This window comes from Symphalangus syndactylus, chromosome 14 (assembly GCF_028878055.3).
Source record: "Symphalangus syndactylus isolate Jambi chromosome 14, NHGRI_mSymSyn1-v2.1_pri, whole genome shotgun sequence".
Classification (NCBI taxonomy): Eukaryota; Metazoa; Chordata; class Mammalia; order Primates; family Hylobatidae; genus Symphalangus; species Symphalangus syndactylus.
The window spans coordinates 25,127,653-25,154,612 of record NC_072436.2 but is presented as its reverse complement, the minus strand read 5'-3'; the positions used below and the strand labels follow the sequence as shown (position 1 = coordinate 25,154,612).

Here is a 26,960-nt window from a genome sequence, read left to right as displayed (position 1 = left end):
CAAAGCCATGGGCAGAAGTAAGAGAAAACCATGTTTCCTTACTACTTCCAGCTTTTACGTAACCTTTAACTTTGGCTTTCTTTCCTTTGGGATTTGTGTTCCTTCAAAGAAGAATATTAGTTTGCATCATACAAAAATGCATGGAAATACTTAGTGCATGTGTTCTATGCATGTAGTATGTGCATATTACATGTTAGTATGCATTGTCTTTGATGAAAAGTGCTTAGATAAATATAAGATGCTAGATTTCATCTTTTGGTTCTCATCCATGGCTCTAAAGCTCAGTGGGGAGAATAAACTGAATCAATTCACAAATCTCTAACCTTTAAGACATCTACTTAGGGGCAGTGAAAATAAATAAAAACCCAGTAACTTGTCACAGAAAGAAATTGGCAGATTCAGAATTTCAGTATGAGCAGGCTGGCTCCAGAGCCTATTCTTTTAACTACTACACCATACTTCTTCCATATGGTTTCTGGAATGTCTAGAACTACTGGAGGGATTCTGAACAAAGATGTCTTTTAACAGAATTAAGTTGTAATAGACAGAAACTGAGATTAAAAAAAAAATTGAAGGTAGCTTGCTGACAGCTCTAAAATATTATATTGTAGTTGGGATAAACTCTTTTCTACTTACTGCCCATGGGGCAGAAGTAATTGGAAGAAGAATCCTCAATAAAGAAAAAAGATGATCCCCACCAAAACAAACTTTCTAAAGATAAGTCCTCATCCTTCAGTTCTATATTAGGCAAAAAGTTTCATTTTGATCCAACTTGATAAGGCTCCTCAAGGCAGCGATGGACTCTAAAATAAAAATGGTTCTTTAAAAAGCTTCCTTTTGGGTTCATGAAGAAGATATAAAAGAGGCTGGGTGTGGTGGCTCATGCCTGTAATCCCAGCACTTTGGGAGACCGAGGCATGAAGATTGCTTGAGCCCAGGAGTTCAAGACCAGCCTGGGTAACAGGGTGAGACCTTGTCTCTATTTATATTTTTAAATTTATATATATATACATATATATAAATATATATAACAAAACATAAAAAACACAAAAATTAGCTGGGTGTGGTGGTATGCACCTGTAGTCCCAGCTGCTTGGGAGGCTGAGGCAGGAGGATCTCTCGATCCCAGAAGTCTGAGGTTACAGTGAGCTTTGATCACACCACTGCACTCCAGCCTGGGTGACAGAGGGAGATCCTGTCTCTATTTGGAAAAAAAAAAAAAAAAAGAAAGATATAAAACAGTTGCCTTGAAGTCTATATTTAAAAGACATACAGATTCATTTGTTCAAACCATAAAGTCCTGAAGAATCTATTAAGACAAATAAGATATATTTCTTATATTTTAGAGACTGATAGATAATTCAGTAGAACTCTCACCTTGGCCCCAAAAGCCAAGATACATATTAATATTTACTACCTTTAGCAGGCTGAATGTGCTTTGTATTGAGGCCTGAATCAGCTAAGAAAGTACTATGATGTCATATAAACACCATGTTTTATTTTCACTTATGCTCTTATTATAGAACTAGACTGTGAGCTTCCTGAGGCCAGAGATTTCTGTGTTTCATGCTTCTTTGTATATTCCTTGGAAACCAGCACAGTGCCTTGTATAAAGAGGCACTCAATAAATATTTGATGAATAAACATTACATATATGTACAAGTATGTACGTATACACAGTAAGTCCTTAATGTTGATAGGTTCTTGGAAACTGTGACTTTAAGCACAATGACATACAACAAAACCAACTTTACCATGCACTAATTGACATAAACAAGAGTTAAGTTCCTTTGACCTATCCTGGTCACAAAAACACCAGATTTCTAAATACAGACCAAAACACTTCTAATATTAAACACTGAAATAAATAGGAGCTATACATACATTTAAGAAAGACTTATAAAAACAAGTAAGTAAATGATTTACCTGCTTATTCAGTCCCAGGTGGCCAGAGTCCATCCCAGCAGCTCAAGGCCAAGGCGGGAACCAACCCTGGTGAGGATGCCATCCCATCACAGGGCACACTCACACATACACTTGCACTCACTCAGACTGGGGACAATTCAGACATGCCAGTTCACCTAATGTGCAGACCTTTGGGGTGTGGGAAGAAACTTGAATACCCGGAGAAAACCCACACAGACACGGGGAGAATGTGCAGACTCCACACAGACAGTGGCCCCAGGCAGAAATGGATTTTTCTTTTCTCATCAACATTAAAACAAAACGACATTGGACAAAACGACATTATTTGACAACCTGCTGTATTTAACCTGCCGTATTTATTTACTTTGCTTTGTAAGTATACAAAGCAACACGAAGTATACACAGAAATGAGGGCGGGGTAATAGAATAGATAAGAATAGGCGTGAAACTTTTCACCAAATACCTCTTTATATTACTTTGACTTTGAACCATGTAATGGAATCTAGTGTATAAGTAAAAAAAAAAAAAAACAACAAAAAACAAACAAAAAAAACCTCCCAGACCTGTACATGAGTAGCTTTCCCTTGCTTCAACAACTGTAGCCAGTTTTCTGAATGGGGATAGATGGGCAAAAAGGTCTCCTGAAACAGACAATGGGCAACATACCCCATTACTCATACTGGAGGTAAAAGAACTTAGTGGTTATTAGGGCTGGCTCTGGAGCCACTATGCCTGGGCTCAAATCCTGGTTTTGCCATTTACTAGCTGTGTGACCTTGGACAAGTCACTTAATCTCACCATCCCTCAGTTTTTTGCAGGGGTGTCCAACCTTTTAGCTTCCCTGGGCCACACTGGAAGAAGAACTGTCTTAGGCCATACATAAAATACACTAATACTAACTAGCTAATGAGCTTTAAAAAAGGTGATATCTGCCATCATAGATAAGCAAAAAAGTCCTTGCATTCAAAGGGTTGGACATGGCTGATATCCTGTCTATAAAATTGTATAGATGGAGACAAATTAGTACTCCCTGACAGGCTTGCTGTGACACTTAAAGAGACAATAAAATGCTAAACACAGTATCTAGCACATAGTCAATATTTGCTATGGGTTTCTATGATTTTTTTTAACTAATAAACAAAAAATGTGAGCAAGAATAAGAGATGAAGATGCTAACACCAGCATCATGTACAAGTCTGGGAGTTTTTTCTTTACCTATAAACTAGATTCCATTACATGGTTCAAAGTTCTATCCCTAGAAACTTTCTAGGGATAGAAAGCGGTGGCCCAGATGTATACTGTTCTCTGGGGTTATATCTGGTCGAAGTCTGGAGAGAGGAAAAGTACCAAAGCCAACAAAGATATGATTGCAAAAACACAAGCAAAATGACCTAATAAACAATGAAAAAAGAAGACATAGGCCGGGAGCGGTGGCTCACGCTTGTAATCCCAGCACTTTGGGAGGCCGAGGTGGGCAGATCACGAGGTCAGGAGATCGAGACCATGGTGAAACCCCGTCTCTGCTAAAAATACAAAAAAAAATTAGCCGGGCGTGGTGGCGGGCACCTGTAGTCCCAGCTACTCGGAGAGGCTGAGGCAGGAGAATGGCGTGAACCCGGGAGGTGGAGCTTGCAGTGAGCCGAGATTGCGCCACTGCACTCCAGCCTGGGTGACAGAGTGAGACTTCGTCTCAAAAAAAGAAGAAGACATAAGCAGAAAAGTAAATACAAAAGGTGGATATATGAAATAATGCTGAATCCACTTATAATTAAAGAAATACAAATTAGGATGAGATACCATTTTCATCCATCGGATTGGCAAAGGCGTAAAGGTTAATTATACCTGGTATAGAGCAATGGGGCTTAAAGGTTGATCATACCTGGTATAGAGAAATGGGATCCCCATACAGTGTTAGCAAGACTGTAAATTAATATAACCTTTTATCTTAAGGGAGGGAAAATGGAAGCTAATTATTCAAAATTTAAAATGTGTATATCCTTTATTTTTAATTTGTACTATTTTATTTATTTTTTGATTTTTTTTTTTTTTTTTTGAAACAGAGTCTTGCTCTGCTGCCCTGGTTGGAGTGCAGTGGGGCAATCTCAGCTCACTGCAACCTCTACCTCCCAGGTTCAAATGATTCTCCTGCCTCAGCCTCCCGAGTAGCTGGGATTAGAGGCACCTGATACCACGCCCAGCTAATTTGTGTATTTTTAGTAGAGATGGGGTTTCGCCATGTTGACCAGGCTGGTCTCCAACTCCTGACCTCAGGTGATCTGCCCGCGTCAGCCTCCCGAAATGCTGGGATTACAGGCGTGAGCCACCGCAACCAACTTAAAACGTGTATATCCTTTAAACTCACAATTCTATCTCTAGGAATTTATCCTAGAGATCATTATAAAACAGTACAAAGATATATGTATAAAAATATTCAATACAGCATTGTTTAAAAAAGTAGAAAAAACTAAAAAAAAAAAAAAAAACCTAAATGTCCATCAATAGGGGATTGTTTAAAAAATAATGTGCATCCAAATGTGAAGACAATGTAATCATTCACCCATTCATTCAGTGAATATTTACTGAGCATCTACTATGGGGTCCAGAATTATTCTAAAGGTTGGGGATATGGCAGTGAACAACACAGTCAAATATTCCTCCCCACCATAGAGTGCACATTACAGTGGAGGAACAGACAATAAACAGAAGTATGCTAGGAAAGTCATTAATAGGGAAGGGGGATAGAAAGTGATAGGGGAATGGTTGAAATTTTAGATACAGCAGCTAAGGAAGTCATCATTAAGAAGGAGGCATTTGAGTAAGGACTAGACAAGAGTGAGCCATGAATCTGGGACTGTTCCAGATTCGTGTTCCAGGCAGATGGAATAGCCCTGAGGCAGAATGAGATGGCTCAGTATGTCCTGATATGGAAAGACACTACTGTGAAGAAAGCAAGTCGCAGAACAGAATACATGGTATGATCCCATTGATGCTTTAAGGAAAAGGACACGTGGGGGCCCCTATGAGCTTAATCACATCTCATCCATGCCAGAAATACAATAGTGGCCACCTCTGATAGATGAGACTTCTCTTTTCACTTTAATATCTCCCTTGTAGTGTTTGAAAAATTTTTAAAATCATGAATAAGTGTTAATTTTGTATGAAAACAACTAATTCAAAAAGTCAAGCAAAGGTTCTTTAACATGGGTGCATTAAGGATCCTCATCTCGATTCTTCCAGTCTTAAAGTTACTCAGCACGGTAAGCATGATCACAAATGGAACCTTCTTCAGTCTATAAACCCCAATCCCAGCAAACATTTTCAACACAGGTGACAGTTCATTTTCAGAAAGAGGGTTGGTGTTCCAGGAGGCTCACATAGCAGACAGGAATTGCCTGAATACTCTCACTCCCTTCTGGGCAGCCTAGTTGATGACCATAAAAAGCTGTGAAAGAATCCACTGCCTGGTTTATTGTCTGCGCTCATCATGAAAATATGTACGGATTTAATATGCTGAACTCTTTCTTCTATACTGGGGTCTGCAAAAGGCAAAGCATTCCTACATTAGGGAAGCTACTGGGGGGGAAATATGCCTGAGATCATTAAGATGCCTGAACTGCTCCAGGAAAAGGAACAAACGTGCCTTTTAAAATCCTGAAGTAAAGAAAGTATCCACAAAAGGTCTAGAACAATAATTCTCAGTAGTAGGGGAGGCAGAGGAGTGGTGAGGCAGATGTATACTCCGCTCTCTTTTCTCCTCGGTTGTAGTAACTGCCAAACCTGAGCCACTGTTATTGACAGGAATGTACTAAGTAAAATACAACAGAAAACAGACTGAGAATCACTGAGCTAGAATTTCTTTGCAATTGCTGTGATTTTCTGTTCACAGAATCAGAATCAGAATCAGGATTTTAAAGGTATCTCCAAGAAAAGTGAAGGTAGCTACATTACTTCAGGTAAAGCCAATACAACAAAATTCCAAATTAAACTCTAAATCCCACAAATCAAGTAAATGAGCTGCTAAATCTCATCCGCACCAACTCTCCTAGTAGTTCATCATTTTAAATGGTCCTATAAGTGACAGGGACAAACTCCCCATATCAGTCTTGCTGTTAACACTAATATGTCACTCAAAATAACACTAAGTGACATAAAAAACAATTCCTTAGGCATCCATGTACTCTTAATCCTATCCCCTCTTGCCTTCTGAGGAGTTTATTAGTACAGCTAAGCTCTCTTCTGGACCATTAGCCTCTCCTCCTCCATAGGATCCTTTTCCATCAGCAAAAACATGCTCTAAAATCTCCCAACTTAAAATACATACACATGTTCACATGCTCCTTGTCCCCCTTCAACTACTTCCCCATTTTTCTACTTCCCTTCCCATCTAAACTTCTCCAAAGAGTTGCCTATACCGGGGTTGGCAAACTACAGCTGTTGTGCCAAATCCAGCTAGCCATCTGTTCTTGTAAACAAAGTGTCATTGGAACCAGTCACATCCATTCATTTATATGTTGTCTATGGCTACTTTCACACTATAAAGCAGACGTAGTCACAGAGAGAGCAAACAAAGCCAAAAATTTTTACTCTCTGGTCCCTTATAGAAAAAAATTTGCCACCTTTAGGTCTATACCCTTTGCCTCCACTTTCTTACTGTCCATTCACCTTTCTACCCATTCTAATTAGGGTCTCTGTAATCCTTCTAGCGAAATAGCTTACCAAGATCACCCACAACATCATCTTACCAAACCCAAAGGCCAATCTTCTGTCTTCACCCATCTGACATAGATGGCTACTCTCCTTTTTCAAACACTAACTTCTTTTGGCTCCCATGACACCACACCAATCTCTCTTGGATTTCCTCCTGCCTCTTGAACCTTCCTTCAAAGAAAGTCTCCCCTGTTGACTCTCCCTCCATTAACTAACCTCAGGGCTCAGTCCTAGGCTCCTTCTCTTTTCATTCCCTAGTCTTATTAACAAAGATACTTGATCTTTTATGTTCCATGGATCCTTCTGGCATCTGGTGAAGCCTATGGACCCTTCTCAGAATAATTTTTTTAAGGTATAACTTAAAGTACAAAGGATCACCAAAAATACCCCAATTTTATTGAAAAAGTTTTCAAAAATTTTAAAAATTGTGATATATTCTTCTGTATTAATGTGTTCTTTTTTTTTTTTTTTGAGACGGAGTCTCGCTCTGTCACCCAGGCTGGAGTGCAGTGGTGCGATCTCGGCTCACTGCAAGCTCCGCCTCCCGGGTTCACACCATTCTCCTGCCTCAGCCTCCCGAGTAGCTGGGACTACAGGCATCTGCCACCATGCCAGGCTAATTTTTTGTATTTTTAGTAGAGATGGGGTTTCACCGTGTTAGCCAGGATGGTCTCGATCTCCTGACCTCGTGATCCACCAGCCTCGGCCTCCCAAAGTGCTGGGATTACAGGCGTGAGCCACCGCTCCCGGCCTCATGTGTTCTTTATCAATGCATTTGATAATGGGATCTAGCTGTGGGTCTAATAATTCTGTACTGTAATTCTGAAGTAGTGATGTTTAGATGCTAATTTGAGATGTCAGCAACAACTGTAATGCAATATGAAAATATCTTGATTTCTACTGGTGACAAAATTACAATATTATTACTACTACTGTACTTTGAGGCCTACATTCAAAATGGAAGGAAATGCTAAATTTCAGTCACTGGTTAGAAAAAACAAGAAAAGTTTTTCCTGTTCCGGTTCACAGATCCCCTGAATTCGATCAATGAATCTCTGTGAGGTTCCTGGACCCTGGATTAAGAGCCCCTTCACTAGAAAATCTCAGGCATTCTCAGGCCCTTCTCTGCATGCCTCAGGAATCCTGAGCCCCGGGGAACTAGTCCTACAGAGCAGCGGGCCAGGCCTAAGCCTCCATTTCTTCCCCAGCCCCTGGCCCAAGGGTCGAAGTGGAGATGGCAACCCCTCCCCAGCGTGCATGCACCTCTGCTGGCAGGAGGCCAAGCCTCTGGCCGCAGGGCCTAAGAGCCAGGCTTATTCAAGCTCAGTTGAGGCCACCCTCTGAGCCCCAGGGAGGAAGAAGGCCCTGTTCCCCAGCCGGCAGCCACTGCTCTCCCTCCCAGCCTCTAGTCTCTGACCCTTAGCAGTGCTGGGCCAAGCGGAGTGTTCTCACCAGTCATCTGCAGGCTTTAGCCATCCAGCCCTTTCCCCTGCCCAGGGCTGGGGCTGGACGGGGTCTACTCCTCCCACAGCTCCCTCCTCCACCCCTCACATACACAACTTCTTGGCCCAGCCAAGCAAGTCCAGGTCACAGAATGGCACCAGAGGGGTCTGTGGTCAGCCACCCCACCCTGAGGGCAGCACGGGCACCACGGGGCGGAGGGGAGGGGGAGGCTGCCAGGAGCCTCCAGATGCTGCCTGCTGGCCTGCAGGAGAGCCCTGCAACAGCTGCTGCTCCTGCCTCGGCAGTCGCCTCACCTCCTCCACCCAAGCCCCTATGCGGAGGCTCCGTGGCCGGGCCAGCCCTCGGCTGCTCACAACTGATTCAGTCTCCCTTCTTCACATGGGGAAAGCACAGCAGGGATGTGTGGAAAGAATGTACCTGTAGATGGGTACATACCACAGTGCTGTAATTTTGTACGTTGCAATCATGTAAATACATGTACGGATTTTATTATATACATATATAAAAATCTATAAAGGCATATTTTTAGAAAAACAGTGCACCACTACTTCTTTGAAAATAGTCTGAATAAGAATAAAATTAATTTCTACAGGAGAAAAAAAAAAGAAAAAGAAAATCTCAGCCATTCTCATGACTTCAGAACCATCTGTATGCTGAGGACTCCCTTGTCTGTATTTCCAGCCCGGACCTCAGTCTTCCGAGTTCAGATTGGTACATTCAACCTCCCACTTGACATCTCTACTTGGATATCTCACAGGCATCTCAAATTTTAACATGTCAAAAAAACCCCAAACGTGAACGGTTAAATCCCCCCGCTACCCAGCCCTCTTTAGATACCATTTTTCCGATCTCAATACATGGACTACCCCATCGTTTAAGTTGTTCAAGGCAGAAACATGACATCAACCTCCGCGGTATCTTTTTTCCTAAGCGATTAGTAAGTCCTATGGACCTGACCTCCAAAATACCAAATCCATCTGTCTCTTTCCATGTTGCCACACTACTTCAAGCCACCAGCCTGCAAGAATTTCCTAACTAGTCTCCCTGCCTTCTCTTAACACTTGCTCCACCATTTACCACACAACTGCCAAAATTTATACTTTAAAATATTGATTGGGCATGGAGGCTCACAACCGTAATCCCAGCACTTTGGGAGGCTGAGATGGGAGGATCGCTTGCGTCCAGGAGTTCGAGACCAGCCTGGGCAACATTAGTGACATCTCTTTTTTTTTTTTTTTTTTTTTTTTTTTGAGACCGAGTCTCACTCTATCACCCAGGCCGGAGTGCACTGCCGTGATCTCGGCTCACTGAAACCTCTGCCTCCCGGGTTCATGCAAGTCTCCTGCCTCAGCCTCTCGGGTAGCTGGGATTATAGACGTGGGCCACCATGCCTGGCTAAGTTTTGTATTTTTAGTAGAGATGGGGTTTCACCATGTTGGCCAGGCTGGCCTCGAACTCCTGGGTGGCCTCCCAAAGTGCTGAGATCATAGGCGTGAGCCACTGTGCCCGGCCGAGACCTCATCTCTTTTAAAAAACAGTAAGTAAATTTAGGTCTGAATCCCACTTAAAACTTTTCAATGGCTTGCTGTTACTCTCAAGATAAAAAACAGACTCCTTACCATGGCCCATGAAGTCCTGCATGATCCAGCCCCATGTGCCTCTCCAGCCTCACCTGGAGTCATCCTGCTTTTCTCTGGCTATACTCCAAACACAATGATCCTTCAATCCCCAGAACATGCTAAGGTCTTTCCCACCTAAGCACTTCTAAACACAGAGTTACCTGTGTTTTAATGCTCTGCCCTGTGCTCTTGGAATGACCAACTTTATTGCATCCCTCAAGTCTCAGCTTAAATATTATCTTCTCAGACAGACCTTACCCTGACTACTCTAGTCATAAACCCCTGCTTATTCTCTATCACAGTACTCTTAAGTATTTTCCTTATTTCAACTACAGCTGACTTTTGGACAACATGGGTTTCAATGGTGTGGGTCCATTTATACACGGATTTACTTCTGCCACTGCCACCCCTGACACAGTAAGACCAACCCCTCCTCTTCCTCAGCCTATTCAACATGAAGATGACGAGGATGAAGACCTTCATAATGATCCACTTCCACTTAACAAATAGTATCTATATTTTCTATTCTTTATGATTTTCTTAATAACATTTTCTTTTCTCAAGCTTACTTTTCTGTAAGAATATAGTACATAATACATACAATATATAAAGTATGTGATAACTGACTATGTTATCAATAAGGCTTCCAGTCAACAGTAGGCTATTAGTAGTTAAGTTTCTGGGGAGTCAAAAATTTTATATATATATATATATATATACATATTTTTTTTTTTTTTATATGATCTTGCTCTGTCCCCAGGCTGGAGTGCAGTGGCGTGATCTTGGCTCACTGCAACCTTCACTTCCTGAGTTCAAGCAATTCTCCTGCCTCAGTCTCCCAAGTAGCTGGGGTTACAGGCACCTGCCACCATACCAGGCTAATTTTTGTATTTTTAGTAGAGATGGGGTTTCACCATGTTGACGGGGCTTGTCTTGAACTCCTGACCTCAAGTGATCCATCCACTTCGGCCTCCCAAAGTGCTGAGACTACAGGTGTGAGCCACTGCGCCCGACCATATGTATATTTTTGATTGCATGGGGGATTGGTGCTAACCTCTGTGTTGTTCAAGGGTCAGCTGTATTTATTTGCTTATCTGTTTATTGTCTTCTCCCATACCTATAAAGGAACACCAATAAGGACAAGGGCCATTTTACTCACTGCTGTCCAGGACCTAGTGCAGTGCCATGTAGATAGCAGGTATACTCAATACATATGTGTTGAATGAATATGGTTTTGCCCTGAAAGCCCTTTCTATTGTGGGGCAATAGGATTCTGAAGGCCCTTCAGAAAATACCTGGTGCAGTGATTCCATGATTCTACTGAACTTTCTGAATTAGTGTTTCTCCAAAGGAATTGTGCCCCTGGGTTTCATTCTGAGAGAACAATCTATAAGCTTATAGGAAATACATAAGAATATTCTTTCTACCAGCAGTAGAGTATATAAAGAAGACAGAGTCAAAAAAACTGCAGGAAAATAAATAGTGTGGCTAGGAATGAAAAACTCATAACAGCAAAGAGAAGTAGTAATATAATTATAATTCTATGAAACCTTAACAATACTGAGGCCACATGACATGGCATAATGGCATTAAAGAACTACAGATCTTTAAGGAAACAGGTGTTAAGTTAAAGCTGCCTCCAAAGATAGTGAACTGTAACCTAATTTAATGTATAAACAAACTGTAACTTAACATAAGAGTTAGGTTACAAGTATAATAAATAGCTGAGTCTCAGCCAATCATAGCAGCTGAAACCTCCAGCCAATTGGAGGCTAAAGCCTGCCAAAACATGACCAAATAAGGCAAACACATAACTGTAGCCAATCAGGCTATTTCTGTATCTCATTTCCTTTTCTCTGACTATAAATATAGCCTGCACAACCTCCACTATAGGGTGGAACATTCTGTACCAGTTTTGGTCCTGAGTGTTCCCTGAACCTTTTTCTACTGGATTAAACTCTGTTAAATTTGACTTGTCTAAGGTTTTCTCCTCTTAACACAGGCAACACTTCTAAATAAAAAGGACAATAGCAGTCCCATTTCTCCACTCTGCAATTACAATACGAATTCTAGACAGTCCACTCTTCCACATACTTTTCTTTGGAGCACTGGTTCTCAGAGGTGATTCTGCCCCTGGGAGAACATCAGATAATGTTTGGTGACATTTTTGATTGTCACACTGTGGGGAGGGCGGATACTGGCATCTGGTGAGCAGAAACCAGGGGTGCTGCTAAACATTCTGTAACACACAGGACAGCTCCCACCACAAAGAATTATTCAGTCCAAAAGGTCAATAGGGGCAAAGTTGAAAAGCCCTGCTTTAGAGGAGTATGTGATAAAAAACTTAATGTGATAAAACTGGTATGTGTATATCATCTCTTGGAAGATATCTAAGAAACTACTAAGAGTGATTGTCTCTGGGGAGGAGAACTGAGGGTTTGGGGGGAAAAGAGAAGTGGGTGGGGAGACTTTTTTTTTTTTTTGAAACAGTCTCGCTTTGCCACCTAGTCTGGAGTCCTGGAGTGCAGTGGCACGATCTCGACTCACTACAACCTCTGCCTCCTGGTTTCAAGCAATTCTCCTGCCTTAGCCTCCCAAGTAGCTGGGATTACAGGCACACGCCACCATGCCCGACAAATTTTTGTATTTTTAGTAGAGACGGGGTTTTGCCATGTTGGCCAAGCTGGTCTTGAACTCCTGACCTCAGGTGATCCGCCTGCCTTGGCCTCCCAAAGTGCTGGGATTACAAGCGAGAGCCACTGTGCCTGGCCGAGACTTACTTTTTAACTACAGTTATTCTTTTGTGCCTCTGAATTGTGTACTATATATATATAACCTACTCAAAAATCAGTAGTAAAATAACCAAAAAATAGCCAGTGTGGCACATGACTATGATCTCAAAAGACTACCTCTGACTCTAGAACATTACTAAATGGAAAACAAGAAGAACAGGACCTATGTTGTAGAACAAATCCTGAATTAGGAGTCAGAAAACCAAGGTTTTGTCACTTCAAACATAAGCGTATCACCAAACACTGAGTTTGTTTCCTCATATGTAGAATGCAGGGTAGTGTACCCTATTCCATGCACACAGAACTGTGAAGATCAAATGAAATTATGCAGGTGAAATACACTATGAGCTACTAAGAACCAAATACATTGTAATTATTTTTTTAAAAGTCCTGGTATTGTGAAGGAACAAGATTAGAAATGATCAATAAGACCTTTAACATTATTTCCTTTCTAAATTACGTATCATTGTCAATGGAGTTTTAGAAGTTGTCTGCTGTTAATAGTACTGAAATTTTCTACTTACGCTGCCTACCCTAAGATGATAAATAACTTAAGGGAAAGGTCTTATTATGATGAGCCACACAAACTGTAGGCAGTTACTAATTATTTGATGATTTGCATGATTATGATAAAGGTTAAGAGGAAAAAATTTTTTCCTGTATCACTAAATTTGCTACAAAATAAGTACAAGTGAGGAATTTTGGCTCTGCTAGACCCCAACAATAATCCTATGATTGGCTGCTTTAGTAGAAAGAGAACAGTAAAAGCATTCATCAGTACATAATATGTCTAGTTTAACCACCAACTCTTTTGTCTAACAGCTGGGCTATGTGGGCATAGGCCAAAGAACTAAATCTCTTACTCATAAATTACTGAGTCATGAAAATAACACCTTCAGCACTCATGTCTTTGAACGGCAAGGACAGCCAATATGTAGGAGTTGCCAGCAAAAATGATTAATGTTGATGATATTGTGAAGTTCTGTGGTTTTAGCAATTCTGAGCCAAATAGGCGAGGCACCAGTCACCAGAAAGGAAAAAGGAAACTGTAGGTGTCTTACGTGATATACTTGTTATAGAGGATGAAGGCATGTTCAATGTTGCCTTCCTCAGAGTAAATGGATGCCATTCGGATAATCTCAACTCCAGAGCGGAAGTACCGACGGGGTGGAATGTCTTCATTCACCTCTACCGCACTACCCAGCTGGGAGAGAGCCCTCACCCGGTCTTCGGGCGGGAGGCTCACATCTCCATGGTCAGACATCAGGACCAAGTTCTGAGACAGAAAAAAACAGATGGCATCAATACCGTTGCCCTCATCATCCCAGCACAGTCTTACAGTTTATCTCACAGACCTCTACCTTAAGAAGAAAATATAAGAGAAACATACCAAATGCTGTGGCTCCTATTAAATAAGGACTTTCCTACAAGAAGGCTGAGACCCTCAAGGAAGCCCAAATCACAACGATGACAGGACTGGCAGACTAGAAAACGTACAACCCCTGTACCATAATTAGGTGGTATAAGGAGTAGAACCACAGTGGACCAACCAAAGGTTCAGTTCAAGTTAATCAAATTCCTTGCCATTAGGGGGCCCCGCCCACAGCACTGTAAAAGTGGGAACAGCATCTTTTATTTTCTATTATTTCTCCTTCCAGATACCCACATACCTCTACCCCAGTACCTGGCAGAGTGCTCTCAGTGAACTTTCGTGAGGATTGTTAACTAACCTCAAGGTTGACCATTTTTACTTAATCTGAGAGTAACTGACATTTTCTGTGGTGTCCTTTTTCATATTTGAGCACAAGGCGAGTAAGGGGAACTGGTCTAGGAATTAATGCTCATAATTTTAACTCTGCTCACTAAACCACTATAGTCAACTATAAAATCATTCATCATTATCATGGCAAGGGATTTGAATCTTGAAAACAACCATTTACTCATCTTCATAGACTAAACACTGAATAGCAAAAAGGCACGATGGTAACTTGCACTGCAAAAACCGCTGGTGTCCCAAAACTCCAGTAATTCTAGTCTTTCTAGATATAGTTGCTGTTAGAATCAGATTCCAAATTCCAACCAGATATCACCACTATCATCTCCAAAATAAATCTGGGCATTTGACACACATTGCATTACAGCAAACCCTAATCAGTATGCTCCAGAATATACAAACTACAGTAGAATAAATCTTGGAATTCAAGGCCCTGTGGCAACTGGCCCTTCCCAACAGAGATCTTTTGCTTCAGTCAGGATTCCAATCCGCCCAGGCATCCTCACATTTCAGTTTCATTTATCTATCCAGTTTTTCTTTTCTACTACAACTCTTCCCTAAGGGGTGGTCTTCTCTCAGCCAATTCCATCTTTAGGTCTCTTCAATATTCGGGTCACAATTCCTCCACAAACCTTCCCCTCTAAAACACCCTCACTAATAGCACAAAAGCCGTGAGGACTACTAGGGATGCAGAGATAGTCCATCTCTCACGAGGCCTCTTTAGGGACTCAGAAAGCCGCAAGCATATCTAAAACCTCCCCAAGTACATAGTAAACCTAGTCCACAGCCCATGAAAGTTAACTGAAACAGAGGATGCTTGTTGCATCTCAGTACCTCTTGGGAGAGGTTCTTGTGGGTTAAGAAAGGAACCACCTCCCGAGGCCAGGAAGCGGCGCCGGTTACCACCCGGTTGAGCAATTCCAAAAAGGGGATGCAGCATCTGCAAATGAGGGGGAAAGGCGGCGTAAAGGACGGAGGGGGAAATACGAGTAGGAGAAAGGAAGTAGCAGGAATGAGCGGAGGGGGCGTATGCAGTAGGGAGGGCTCTATCGACAACGGCTTGAGGAACCCTTCTTGAAGGCACTCAAGACCGACTTGCCAACCCCAGGCACAATCATCCAGGGTTTTCGGGATCTTTCAAATGCAGTAGGCGGGGAAGCGCTGGGCCTGGCTGGTCAGGCGCCAGCCCGCGGAGACCGAAGCCGTCGGGTGCCTCGAGTGAGGCAGGCCGGGCAGGGGAGTCGGGGAGAGTAGGCTGCAGGCCCCACACTCACGGCGGCCGCTCCCCTTCAAAGTCCAACCACGCTCGGAGGCCCTGCCCCACCACGTTCCCGGGACCCTTCCCCACCTTTCCCCGCGGATGACACTCGGAGGTTCCGGAAACGTCACATCCGGCGCCCGCTCCGCCCACTCCCGCTGGTCTGTCTATTACATTCCCAATGATTTAGGACTGGGAATGGAGAGCTAGTAGGTGGGGCTAGAATCGGCACCTGCGGAAAATCCGACCAATGAGGAGCGAGCGACGCAGCGGCCATCTTGGTAAAGGAAAAGGAACAAGGAAGAAAGTGGAACCAATTACCAAGCTAAGGTTTATTTTTAAAATTATTTTGATTTGGGGTAGTCCCTCATCACACATAGAGGCTGTTCCTGATATTAGAAAGTTAATGTGCCCAGTTGCTAGCAGTTCTTAAGGTGATGGCTAAGTGAATATAGGAAGCAGGATCTAGTCTTTTTAGGGAGAGAATTTGTAAATGTTGATCAGAGTTTTTGACATCTGGGGCAAAGTTCAATACTCAGCTTTCTAGGGACCTGAAATAAGAAAATCTTGGTATTCCTGCATTTAAGGAGGGATTGCTGATCCCAGTACAACTGCAGACTTAGCTAAACTAACCAGGATTTATAAATTGGGGGACAGAAAGTCTTTCGAGTGTATTTTTTAGCTTGTATTACATTCTACACAAAAATTGGGAGTCTTAGATATTAGGCAATATCTAAGACTAATTTTATTGCTTAGAAAGGAACGTAAGTCTTTTTTTTTTTAAGAAAGGGTCTTGCGGTGTCACCCAGGCTGTCACAGGAGTGCAGTGGCATGATCATAGCTCACTGTGGTCTCCAACTTCTGGGCTCAAGTGATCTTCCTGCCTCTGCCTCCCAAAGTACTGGGATTACTGGCGTGTGCCACCGCACCCAGATGAGACTAACGTTTTAATGTCAAAAAACCTATAAAATATTCGAAAAAAAAGCGTTCAATCTCTAAGAGCCGCTATGCAAAAGCAGTGGGGACACAAAGATCTGTATGATACTGTTCCTGCCCTGAGACCGGGACAAGGTGGTTTTATGCATCAAATACAGAATGGCACGTTCTGCATGTAGATGTGTGTCTGTAACGAATCCATATACATCCTCTTTACAAAAAGGTCCTACAAGCTTGCTAGTCATTCTGTCTCAGGAGACTTTGTGAAACATTAGGCTTTGGTTTAAAAGTCTAAGTCTCTGGGGGACACTTACCCCAAATTTGGGAGCCTCCCTGTGAGTTTGTTAGTGTGATGGCATGACCTATTCTTCAAGGTCTAGCTTAAATCCCTAATTCAGGTGTTGCCTCCTCCACCTAGCCAGCCTCCAGATCTCTCATTTCTCCCAAGCTCCGTTGTGTATATTTCTGTTGGAGTTACCTGAAGTGATTCTGTGTAGTCATCAACTTTTCAGACTTAGGGTTGAAGGTACTTGCTTGCATCATCACCTCCCCTTCTGCCCCCAGCAAGCATTAATGTGCATGGGTCTACTATCAACTCTCATGGATCTACTGCAGATAAATCTGGGATGATAATTGTACAGGGCACTCTACTGTGTCTTCAAAACTCTCTCTACTGACTCTCTTCAGAATGTAAACATGATGGGTTGGGCCTAAAGAAATTGATGCAGTGGAGATGCTGGTCACTGGGTGGGCATGTAGTGCAGATGGGGTCCCGGCAGGAGGCAACACAGGTCAAAATCTGATCCATTCAACCTCTCACTCAATAAATGTTTACTGAGTGTCTACTATGTGCCAGGTTCTGTTCTAGGTGTTAGGGATACATCAGCAAACAAATCCAGCAGGTGGATACTCTAATGGTGGAAGCACAGGTAGAAGTACAGCTGGTGGGGTAGGGAACAGGGGCATCTGCTCCCATTCAGCACAATCTCTAAAGTAGTTCTTTTTTTTGTAATGTTTAGCTTAACAAGTAAAGAAAATTTACAAACATCCTAGATTTTAAGATTATGATGAGAAGACTTTAAGAAGCTATAACTGAGACACAGATGTAAGGGGTGTGCATAGTCATAAACATAGCCAGCGCCACATAGAGGCTGTTCCTGATATTAGAAAGTTAATGTGCCCAGTTGCTAGCAGTTCTTAAGGTGATGGCTAAGTGAATATAGGAAGCAGGATCTAGTCTTTTTAGGGAGAGAATTTGTAAATGTTGATCAGAGTTTTTGACATCTGGGGCAAAGTTCAAAACTCAGCTTTCTAGGGACCTGAAATAAGAAAATCTTGGCCAAGGTAAAAATTTTACATTCCTCATTTCTTGTTTAACTGGAAAAGTTTAAAAACTGCACAATTTTGTATACACAATCAGGAAATCAAAGCTATAAAAGATTCTTGGCATAACTGATGAGAATATCCTACCTACCCCTGCCCTAAAGATTGGAGGCTAAGCGTGGAAGGTATTCCTTCAGCAAATAGGCTTCAGCAGTTCACCTGGCAGACTAAGACCAGGTTAGGAATTGAGATGCTCTTTCCTTCCGGTGCTCACTCCCAGCCATGAATACTTTTCCTGAATATAGCAGCCTCCATCTGGCCTCTTGCATATGCCAACGTCAGGTCTCCTGCACTCCTGCATGCTCATTCCTACTTGCTCATTTTTGGGCAGCAGCAAAAGATGCCTGGAAGGTGAAGTTCTTAATCTGAAATGTAGCATCGGGGTTTAGAAAACACAGGCCCGGACCAGGTGCGCTGGCCCATGCCTGTAATCCCAGCACTTTGGAAGGCTGAGACAGGAGGATCGCTTGAGCCCAGGAGTTCGAGGATATAGTGAGCTATGATTACACCATTGCTCTCCAGCCTGGGCAACAGAGTGAGACCTCTAAAAAAAAAACAAAACAAACCAAACAAAAAACCCAGGAGGATCACTTGAGCCCAGGAGTTTAAGGCTGTGGTGTGCTATGATCTCACCTGTGAATAGCCACTGCATTCCAGCCTGGGCAACATAGTGAGACTCCTACTGCTAAAAAGCAAAAAGAAGAAAAGGAAAAGAAAAATACAGACCCAGCGGAGTTCGGGGGGTGGGGAGGGTAAAAACAAGGAAGACTCCAGGTGTATTTCACTTGCAAGGTTGGTACTCTTGTGTTAAGTGACATATCTAGAGGGACAATTGCATTAGTACAGGAAGGGCATTCATTCTTACCTACTACAATGCATTCTTACAACAGCAGCTGATGATTTTTTTTTTTTTTTTTTGAGATGAAGTCTTGCTCTGTCACCCAGGCTGGAGTGCAGTGGCACAATCTCGGCTGCAACCTCTGCCTCCCAGGTTCAAGCAGTTCTCCCTGCCTCAGCCTCCTGAGTAGCTGGGATTATAGGCGCTCGCCACCAAACTTGGCTAATTTTTGTATTTTTTAGTAGAGACGGGGTTTTGCCATGTTGGCCATGCTGGTCTTGAACTCCTGACCACAAGTGGTCCACCCACCTCAGCCTCCCTAAGTGCTGGGATTACAGGTGTGAGCCACCATGCCTGGCCACTAATGATCTTTTTAAAGCAAAAATCAGATTCCATCACTCCTGGGCTTAAAACTCTTCAGTGAATTCCCATGGCACTTGGAATAAACATCCACACTCCTTACTGGGGATGACAGAGTGACTCGGCCCCCGTTGCCTTTCTGACTTCATCGCCCAATCTCCTTGCTTAATGCTCTCCACCGACACCATCCAAACCTCTGCTTTTCCACTCAAGACCTTTGCATAGTTGACTCCTTTTCCTGGGATGCTTTTACCCTCATCTTCACTTGGCTGGCTCTGCCTCATCATTCATTTCTTAGTTTACATGTTACCTCCTCCAGGAGAACTTCTCTGACCACCCATTCTAAGGAGCCACCCAGTCATCCTACATTAGTTGGTCCTATTTTAATTGTCTTGATAATCCTTCCCACTGTCTGATGTGATTTGAGTTGCTTATTGTCTTTCATTCCCCACTAGAATATAATTTCCAGAAAGTTAAGATCTTTTTCTGCCTTGCTCACAGCTCCATCCCCACCGCCTAGAATGGCTTGCGAACCCAGATGTGACACTCAATGAACATTGTTGAATGTTCAAACGTTGTTGAGATAAATATTGTCTCACTGTCTCCAAAATGATTTACAGGAATGTAATCAGCCAGTTACGCTGATTACTGAGATGAACAATGAAAAACAATGACCGTTATGCTTTTGGGACCCACTCTTCTCTGCAAGGCACTTAGAGCTAGAAGCAGAAAGCCTAAAGGCTAGATGCCTTTATTAATTGAGCAAGTGTTTATTGAATATCTTTCATGCTCATGGGTCTGTGTCTGGCATGGGTCTACCACAGTGAAAAAGAAAAACTGGGCAGGGCGTGGTAGCTCGTGCCTATAATCCCAGCACTTTGGGAGGCTGAGGTGGGCGGATCACAAGGTCAGGAGATCAAGATCACCCTGGCTAACATAGTGAAAACCTGTCTCTACTAAAAATACAAAATTAGCTGGGCGTGGTAGTGGGTACCTCTAGTCCCAGCTACTCAGGAGGCTGAGGCAGGAGAATCACTTGAACCCAGGAGGCAGAGGTTACAGTGAGCTGAGATCGTGCCACTGCACTCCAGCTTGGGTGACAGAGCGAGACTCCGTCTCAAAAAAAAAAAAGAAAAGAAAAAAGAAAAACTGAGTTGCAGTTGTTTTAAGGCTTCCGTGGATAAAGGTTTAGAGCCATTAGAAGGAAAAAATTCTTTAAAAGATGAGCAATATTCTCAAGGGGAGGCTAAGTGAGCTCCATGCATTGAGACACTAAAACAGCCTATCTTGAACATTGCTTGGGAATGGAGGGGCTATGAAAGCAGAAATGGAGTGTGTACTAAAGACAAATTGTTCACATTGTTAAAATTTTTGCTGTGAGTCCATTGGGAATATAAAATGACAAATAGATTTGAAAAGTAAATACTCGGGAAGAAAAAGATACAGAATGAGCTGATTCAAATAAAGGGAAATGTAGCAAATGCACTGGGATCTTTTAAGTTCGTGCATTATGAATGAATGCATATATGTTCCTTTTCAGCTGGAGTTGGAATTACCCAATGAAGTTGTTCTTAAGAAGGCTACTTAAAACCAGTAACATGAAGGTGAATCTGTGGTTTGGAGCTCCCCTTACAGTTTGTTTGAAGACTGGTCTCTCCATCTCCAGGAAAAATGACCACTTTGGAAAATGAGTTCTTACGCATGCTTGGAAATATTTTTAATGTGTATATATTATTTAAATTTATGTTTAAATGTGTACATGAGGAATCTGTTTTATGTTAGACATATTTTTTTCTTTTGTTACCTGCTTGCCAACTGTGGACTGTATAATTTATTTTCCAATAAGTCAAAGTCTTTCTTTTAGGTCAGTGCCATTTTCAAGGTTGCGAATTTCAACAAGAGTTAAATGACATACGAAACTTGATGGCTATTTGAGAATTGGACGTTTTGAATGAGAGATTTTATCATTTTATATTTGGTTTACATATTTCTTTTCAAATATAGGGCCTGAATTATGACCAAGCACTGTAACTTTTAATGAGGGATAAAGAATTGCATGCCACTCTGAAAAATACTCATTTAGTTAGTCATTTGACAAATATTAATTATCATCTATGTGCCAGACACTGTTTAAGGCATTAGGCACATATCAATGAACAAAGCAGACAAAAATTTCCCTGCCCTTGGGGATCTTGTAGTTTAGTGATGGATGAAGGAGTGGTGGATTCTAAAAATTATCATGATAAAGAAGTCAATTACATAGTGTATGAGAAGGTTCAAAGTACTGTGAAAGCAATGGGCCCTGGCACAGGAAATCAGATTGAAGGAAGGGAGAAGCAGTGAGGCAACTGCAATTCCCAATAGTGTGGTCAAGGAAACTCCCATTGAAAAGATTTGAGAAAAGACTTGGAGGTAAGAAGAGCTTTCCAGGCAGGGAACAGCAAGTGCAGAGGCCTTGAATCAGGAGCTTGCTGGTGCATTCAAGGCACAGTAAGGGGGCTCAGCGTGCCCTGGAGTGGAGTGAAGGGGAGTGTAGCAGTAAATCATGTAGGGCAAGAGTCAGCAAACCAATGCAGCCTGTTTTTGTAAACAAAGTTGTATTGGAACATGGCCATGCTTGTTTGTTTATGTATTTTCTGTGGCTGCTTTCATGCTACAACCACAGAGTGGAGTTGTTGAGACGGAGATGATCTATCCCACAAAGACTAACATATTTAACTGTCTGAGTCTTTATAGAAAATATTTGCTGATCCCTGCTGTAGGTAAGATTTCACAGGCCACCGTAACAATGTTGACTTTGACTGAGAGAAATGAGAAGCTATGGGAAGGATTGAGCAAAAGAGTGACAGGATCTGATTTGTGTTTTGAAAGGATCATTATGGCTGCCATGTTGACAAATTTTAGGGAAAAGGCCGCGAACAGGAAAACCAATTAGGACTGTGGTTCAAAAGGTGTACCAACCAGGCACAGTGGCTCATGCCTACAATCCCGGTGCTTTGGGAGGCTGAGGTGGAAGGATCTCTTGAGGCCAGAGTCTGAGATCGCAGCAGTGAGCTATGATCACAGCACTACACTCTAGCTTGGGTGACAGAGTGAGACCATGTCTTTAAAAAAAAAAAAAAAAAAAAAAAAGTGCACCAATGTGCTCCCAAGATACTACAGCAGATTAATCTGGGTGCAGCTGGGTATTTTAAATTCATGAAGGATTCACAGCAATACCCAACATCTGTTAGATATTGTATGAGCTTCTAGCTAGTAGGTATAGTTCACAGTTTCAACATCAGATCATGCCACATTCCTTTCAATGATACTGTGTCTTTGTGAAGCTGGGTTTTTAGGAAGTGCCCTATGCAAATCAGTGTGGAACAGGAGGTGATGCTGGTAGTATCCAACTTGATTCTAAGGTTTGAGATGTACAGTACCCAACTGGCATACATATCCCATTAGCAAGTGATTGTGGCTAAGAGTAAAGTTTTCTTTTAACTTAATTATATTATTTTTCAGATGGCACCTTACTTGTTAGAGCATTGTATTCGTTTCTAGTCGCTGCTCTAACAAATCACTACAAATGACTTCAAAGTTTTCTGCCCCAAGCAACTGAAAAATGGCATTACCATGAACTGAGATAAAGAAAATTGTGTATGAACCAGGTTTTTTTTTGTGGGGGTAGGAGGGCAGATGAGAGATTCAATTTTATACATGTTTAGGAAAGAAGATACAAAGAGAAGGAAATGATATACATTCTGACCAGGGCCTTTCTCCAGATTGTCCACCCATGAGCCCTTTAGGCTGTTGTGTTTTGACTTCTCACTCAAAACATGGACTGAGCAAGTACAGAGGTGCCATGTTAGAGAGAGGAGACTCAGCAAGCCTTGTCTGACTCAGAGTCTTAACTAGTTTGGGGCAAATGGAGCTCTGTTTAAGGGAACAGAGAACTACAGGGTTCCCATGTTTAATTATGTCAAAAGATTGAGCAGGATTTTAGAAAGATGGAGGCAGCAGTGTAGTTTTGAATCTCCTCAAATCCTCTCATGGAAATAGATCAAACCAAACAAAAAACCCATAAGTAGCCTTTACCACAAAACTAGAGGACAGTTTTCCCTATGAACCCCAAAACAAGAGTGTGGGGCAAACCATCACCAGTGGGCACCAGACTTGCCTGGTATGGCATCCACACAAGAGGGAGTGGTAGACAATATGCCTTCAAACTGCCAGCAGAAGTTCACTGGAAAGTACCATGGGCCAATGTGAGAAAAGCAGCTGAAATTGAGGGGTTTTGCCCAGTCACAAAGTAAGTACAAGGGACCTGTGATAGACTCTGAAGCACTGAAGCAGTCTAGTCCCTTCCCACTCTTGGGCCCGAGCAGCCAGAGCTCCTTTCCAGGATGCGGCCCTGGAAACACAGAGGAAAAACTACTGGGAGGAACAACAGATACAAAGGATAAAAATCAAGGAGGGAAACAGAGCTAGGAAATGTCAAAAAGCAAACCACCATGTCATTTGATACTACGTTTTGAAAAAAGAGAAGTTTGGGGAGGTTTTAGAAAAGTTATCCTTAACATCTCCTTTTCAAAGTGCAGAAACACTAATTTCACCTAAAAATGAATAACAAAAGGATCGTAGTCAAATCCCATACAAAGGTATTATAAGAAAAAGAGAATAAGCAGCAGAATAGCATCCCGTCAGACAATAAAAGCAAGTCAGAAAAGACAGGCCCACAAGCTGATCCGAAGAGTAATCTGCTATTTCAAAACCAGCTAAAAGACATTAGGAAAAAACAATGCAAAAGACGAAAGGACCATGGGGGGCAGGATGGGAAGTTACTGAATGAGTACTGTACAGAGTTTTTGTTTGGGATGATGAAAAAGTTCTGGAGATGGATAGTGGTAATGGTGGAACAACAGTATGAATCTAATTAATGCCACTGAATTGTACACTTAAAATGGTTAAAATGGTAAATTTTACGTTATGTGTATTTTACTGCAATAAAAAGGGTGAGAAAACAATATAAATCAAAATTAGGTGAGATGGTAGAACTCAGAACAGGATTAAAAACAAAAGAAAAACTTCAGAAATGAAGACTAAAGTAAAAAGAACACAAGAATGAACAGGGTGGGCATGGTGGCTACATTTTAAAAAAACACCTGTAATCCCAGCACTTTGGGAGGCCAAGGCGGGTGGATCAGTTGAGGCCAGGAGTTCAAGACCAGCTTGGCCAACATGATGAAACCCTGTCTCTACTAAAAATACAAAAATTAGGCCGGGCGCGGTGGCTCACACCGGTAATCCCAGGGCTTTGGAGGCCGAGGCGGGTGGATCACCTGAGGTTAGGAGATTGAGCCCAGCCTGACCAACATGGCAAAACCCCATCTCTACTAAAAATACAAAATTAGCCAGGCATGGTGGTGCATGCCTGTAATCCCAGCTACTCGGGAGGCTGAGCCAGGAGGATCGCTTGAACCTGGGAGGCAGAGGTTGTGGGGAGCCGAGATCGTGCCATTGCTCTCCGGCCTGGGCAACAAGAAGGAAACTCCGTCTCAGGAAAAAAAAAAAAAAAAAAAAAAATTAGACAGGCATGGTGACGTGCACCTGTAATCTCAGCTACTCAGGAGGCTGAGGCATGAGAATCGCTTGAACCCAGGAGGTGAAATTTGCTGTGAGCCAGTTGGCACCAGTGCACTCTAGCCTAGTGACAGAGCGAGAGTCCGCCTCAAAGAAAACAAAAAAAAAAAGAAAGAAAAAGAAAAAGAAAAAAGAATGAATTAGCATAATGGATAATGCCTTTAAAAAAAGAAGAAATTTTTAAAAATCAAAAAGATGATAAAAAGAATTCTGGAGAAATGGCAAATAACAAAAGATAGGCAAAAACGTCAGGACAGTTCTGAAAAGAGTAATGCAAACACATAGAAATGTAGTATACCATAAAAGTGACATTTCAAATCAATGGGACAGATTATTCAGTAAATTGTAATACGTACATGTTGGGGTAAAAATAAATAATTTATCTGGAAGAATCCTTAAAGTGGCAAAAGTAGATGCCTCTAAGGGAGGGGGTAGGTGGTGGCTGGGAAACTTGGGGAAAGGGTGAATTTCCATTGTCACCATTTTGTATCTTTCCAATGTTCTGTCATGTGAATCTATCACCTTTTAAGTCTAAAATGCCTGTGTTCAAATCCCAGCTATTCCTAGCAGTTGCTAGCTAGCTCTTAATCTTGGGCAAATTCTTCAGATTCTCTACCTCCTTATCTGTGAAATGGGATGAATAACTTAGCCAGGTGCTGCCTAGCACAGAATAAACTCTCAACAAATATAAACTGCTGGTGGAAACAACCCAAATGTCTAGTAATGGATGAATGAATAAGCCAATGTGGTGTAGTCATACAATAGGAATACTATGCAGTATGAAAAGGAATAAAGTTCAGACACACACTACAACATAGAGAAACCTTTAAAACATAGTACTAAATGAAAGAAGCCAGATACCAAAGGTCACATGTTGTATGATTCCATTTATATGAAATGTCCAGAAAAGGTAAATCCAGAGATTGGTGGTTGCCTGGTGTCAGAGGGAGGAGGGAATGAGGAGTGACCGCTAATGGGTAGAGGGCTTTTTTGCAGGGGATGATGAAAAGGTAATGGCTCAGATAGTTGTAATGATTATACAACCTTGTGAACATACTAAATGCCACTGAATTGTACGATTTTTGTTTGTTTGTTTTTTCGTTTTGAGACTGAGGCTCGCTCTATTACCCAGGCTGGAGTGCAGTGGCAGGATCTCGGCTCACTGCAACCTCCCCCTCCCGGGTTCAAGCGATTCTTGTGCCTCAGCCTCCTGAGGAGCTGGGATTATAGGCATGCGCCACCACGCCCGGCTAATTTTTGTATTTTTATTAAAGACGGGGTTTCACCATGTTGGCCAGGCTAGTCTGGAACTCCTGAGCTCAAGTGATCCGCCTGCCTCAGCCTCCCGAAGTGCTGAGATTACAGGCCGCTCCCGGCCGAATCGTACGGATTTTGAATAGTGAATTTTATGTTAGGTGAACTATACATCAGAAACTATTTTTTTAAAAAATAAATTACTGATTTTCCCATGGTGACCATCCACTGCCCCCATCTTCCCTTCCCCCACCCATTCTTCTCCTGCCCTCCCCCCACCGCCCCCAACCCTTTCTACCTCCCGCTGTGCCTCGACGGGCGGAGGCGGGGAGGGGAGAGGAGGCTCCCCTAAGGAGCCTCTGTGGACGGTTGGGCGCCTGCGTCTTGCGGCTTATGGAGGGGGACCCAGGGCGCGCGCGCGCCCACCACCCATCCTGTGAAAATGGACGCTCCGAGCCGTTTTTTCTCGTGTACTTCAGTTAATGGTGATGGCCGAGAAGGTTGCACGTGCTGGAATGGGTGGAGGAGGACCTAGCGGCCTCTTAATATTTAAGTCCCTCCAGAAGCTTGATTTCGCATGCCTGTAACCTCCAGATGCCGCGGTCTGGCTGCCTGCAGGCGCTTGCAAACGCTGAGGAATTCGGAGACCCACAGGCCTTACCCCTTTGCACGCAGTGTGACCCAAGCCCATTGCTGAACCTCACTAGTAAAGTGGCACAGTGTTACTGGTCTTGTGTGTTGTTGTGAAGGTCAACTGAAGTAGTGCGTCTCATTGCCCCTTGCATAGGTGTTGCTGAGTAAATGGAGATCTGTACTCTGGGGTCTGTTCTGGGCCAGCTTCGTGCTGCTGCAGTTCATTTGGCTGGGCCCCGGGTTATCAGCTGCACCTAGGAGAACTGCGAGCCCTTGCCATTCCCCTGGTAGATTTCCCCTATGTTTTGTACCTCTCTTTCCCGACTGTGATCGTATATGTATAAGGTAACCCAAACCTGTTGATGAGTCCTGAATCTTATTTTCTAAAATACCT

At 42.6% G+C, this 26,960-nt stretch overlaps 1 protein-coding gene and 1 long non-coding RNA gene across 12 annotated transcripts in view; one reads left to right on the top strand and one right to left on the bottom strand.

The window, feature by feature from the left end:
- The window catches only part of STAMBP (STAM binding protein), a 45,015-nt gene extending 29,241 nt beyond the window's left edge, over positions 1 to 15,774 (bottom strand). For 3 of the 11 annotated variants that reach the window (XR_008651031.2, XM_063617512.1, XM_055243729.2), the window contains exons 1-2: positions 15,631 to 15,761; positions 13,570 to 13,784 (exon numbers count right to left, since the gene is read on the bottom strand). Coding sequence is in view for 7 of the 11 variants with exons in the window: in XM_063617512.1 (XP_063473582.1) it covers positions 13,570 to 13,772 (203 nt within the window). In the remaining 4 variants the exon portion in view is untranslated. Of the gene's footprint in view, positions 1 to 1,077; positions 1,202 to 1,926; positions 3,356 to 13,569; positions 13,785 to 15,116; positions 15,355 to 15,556 lie in introns of those variants that run through there. The other 8 variants (XR_008651033.2, XM_055243730.1, XM_063617515.1 and 5 more) reach the window with 7 other exon arrangements.
- Positions 15,548 to 25,755, top strand: LOC134732434 (uncharacterized). The gene is made up of 2 exons (XR_010115596.1): positions 15,548 to 15,870; positions 20,598 to 25,755. It is a non-coding gene; the product is annotated as an uncharacterized lncRNA (long non-coding RNA).
- The last annotated feature ends 1,205 nt before the right edge of the window (positions 25,756 to 26,960 follow it).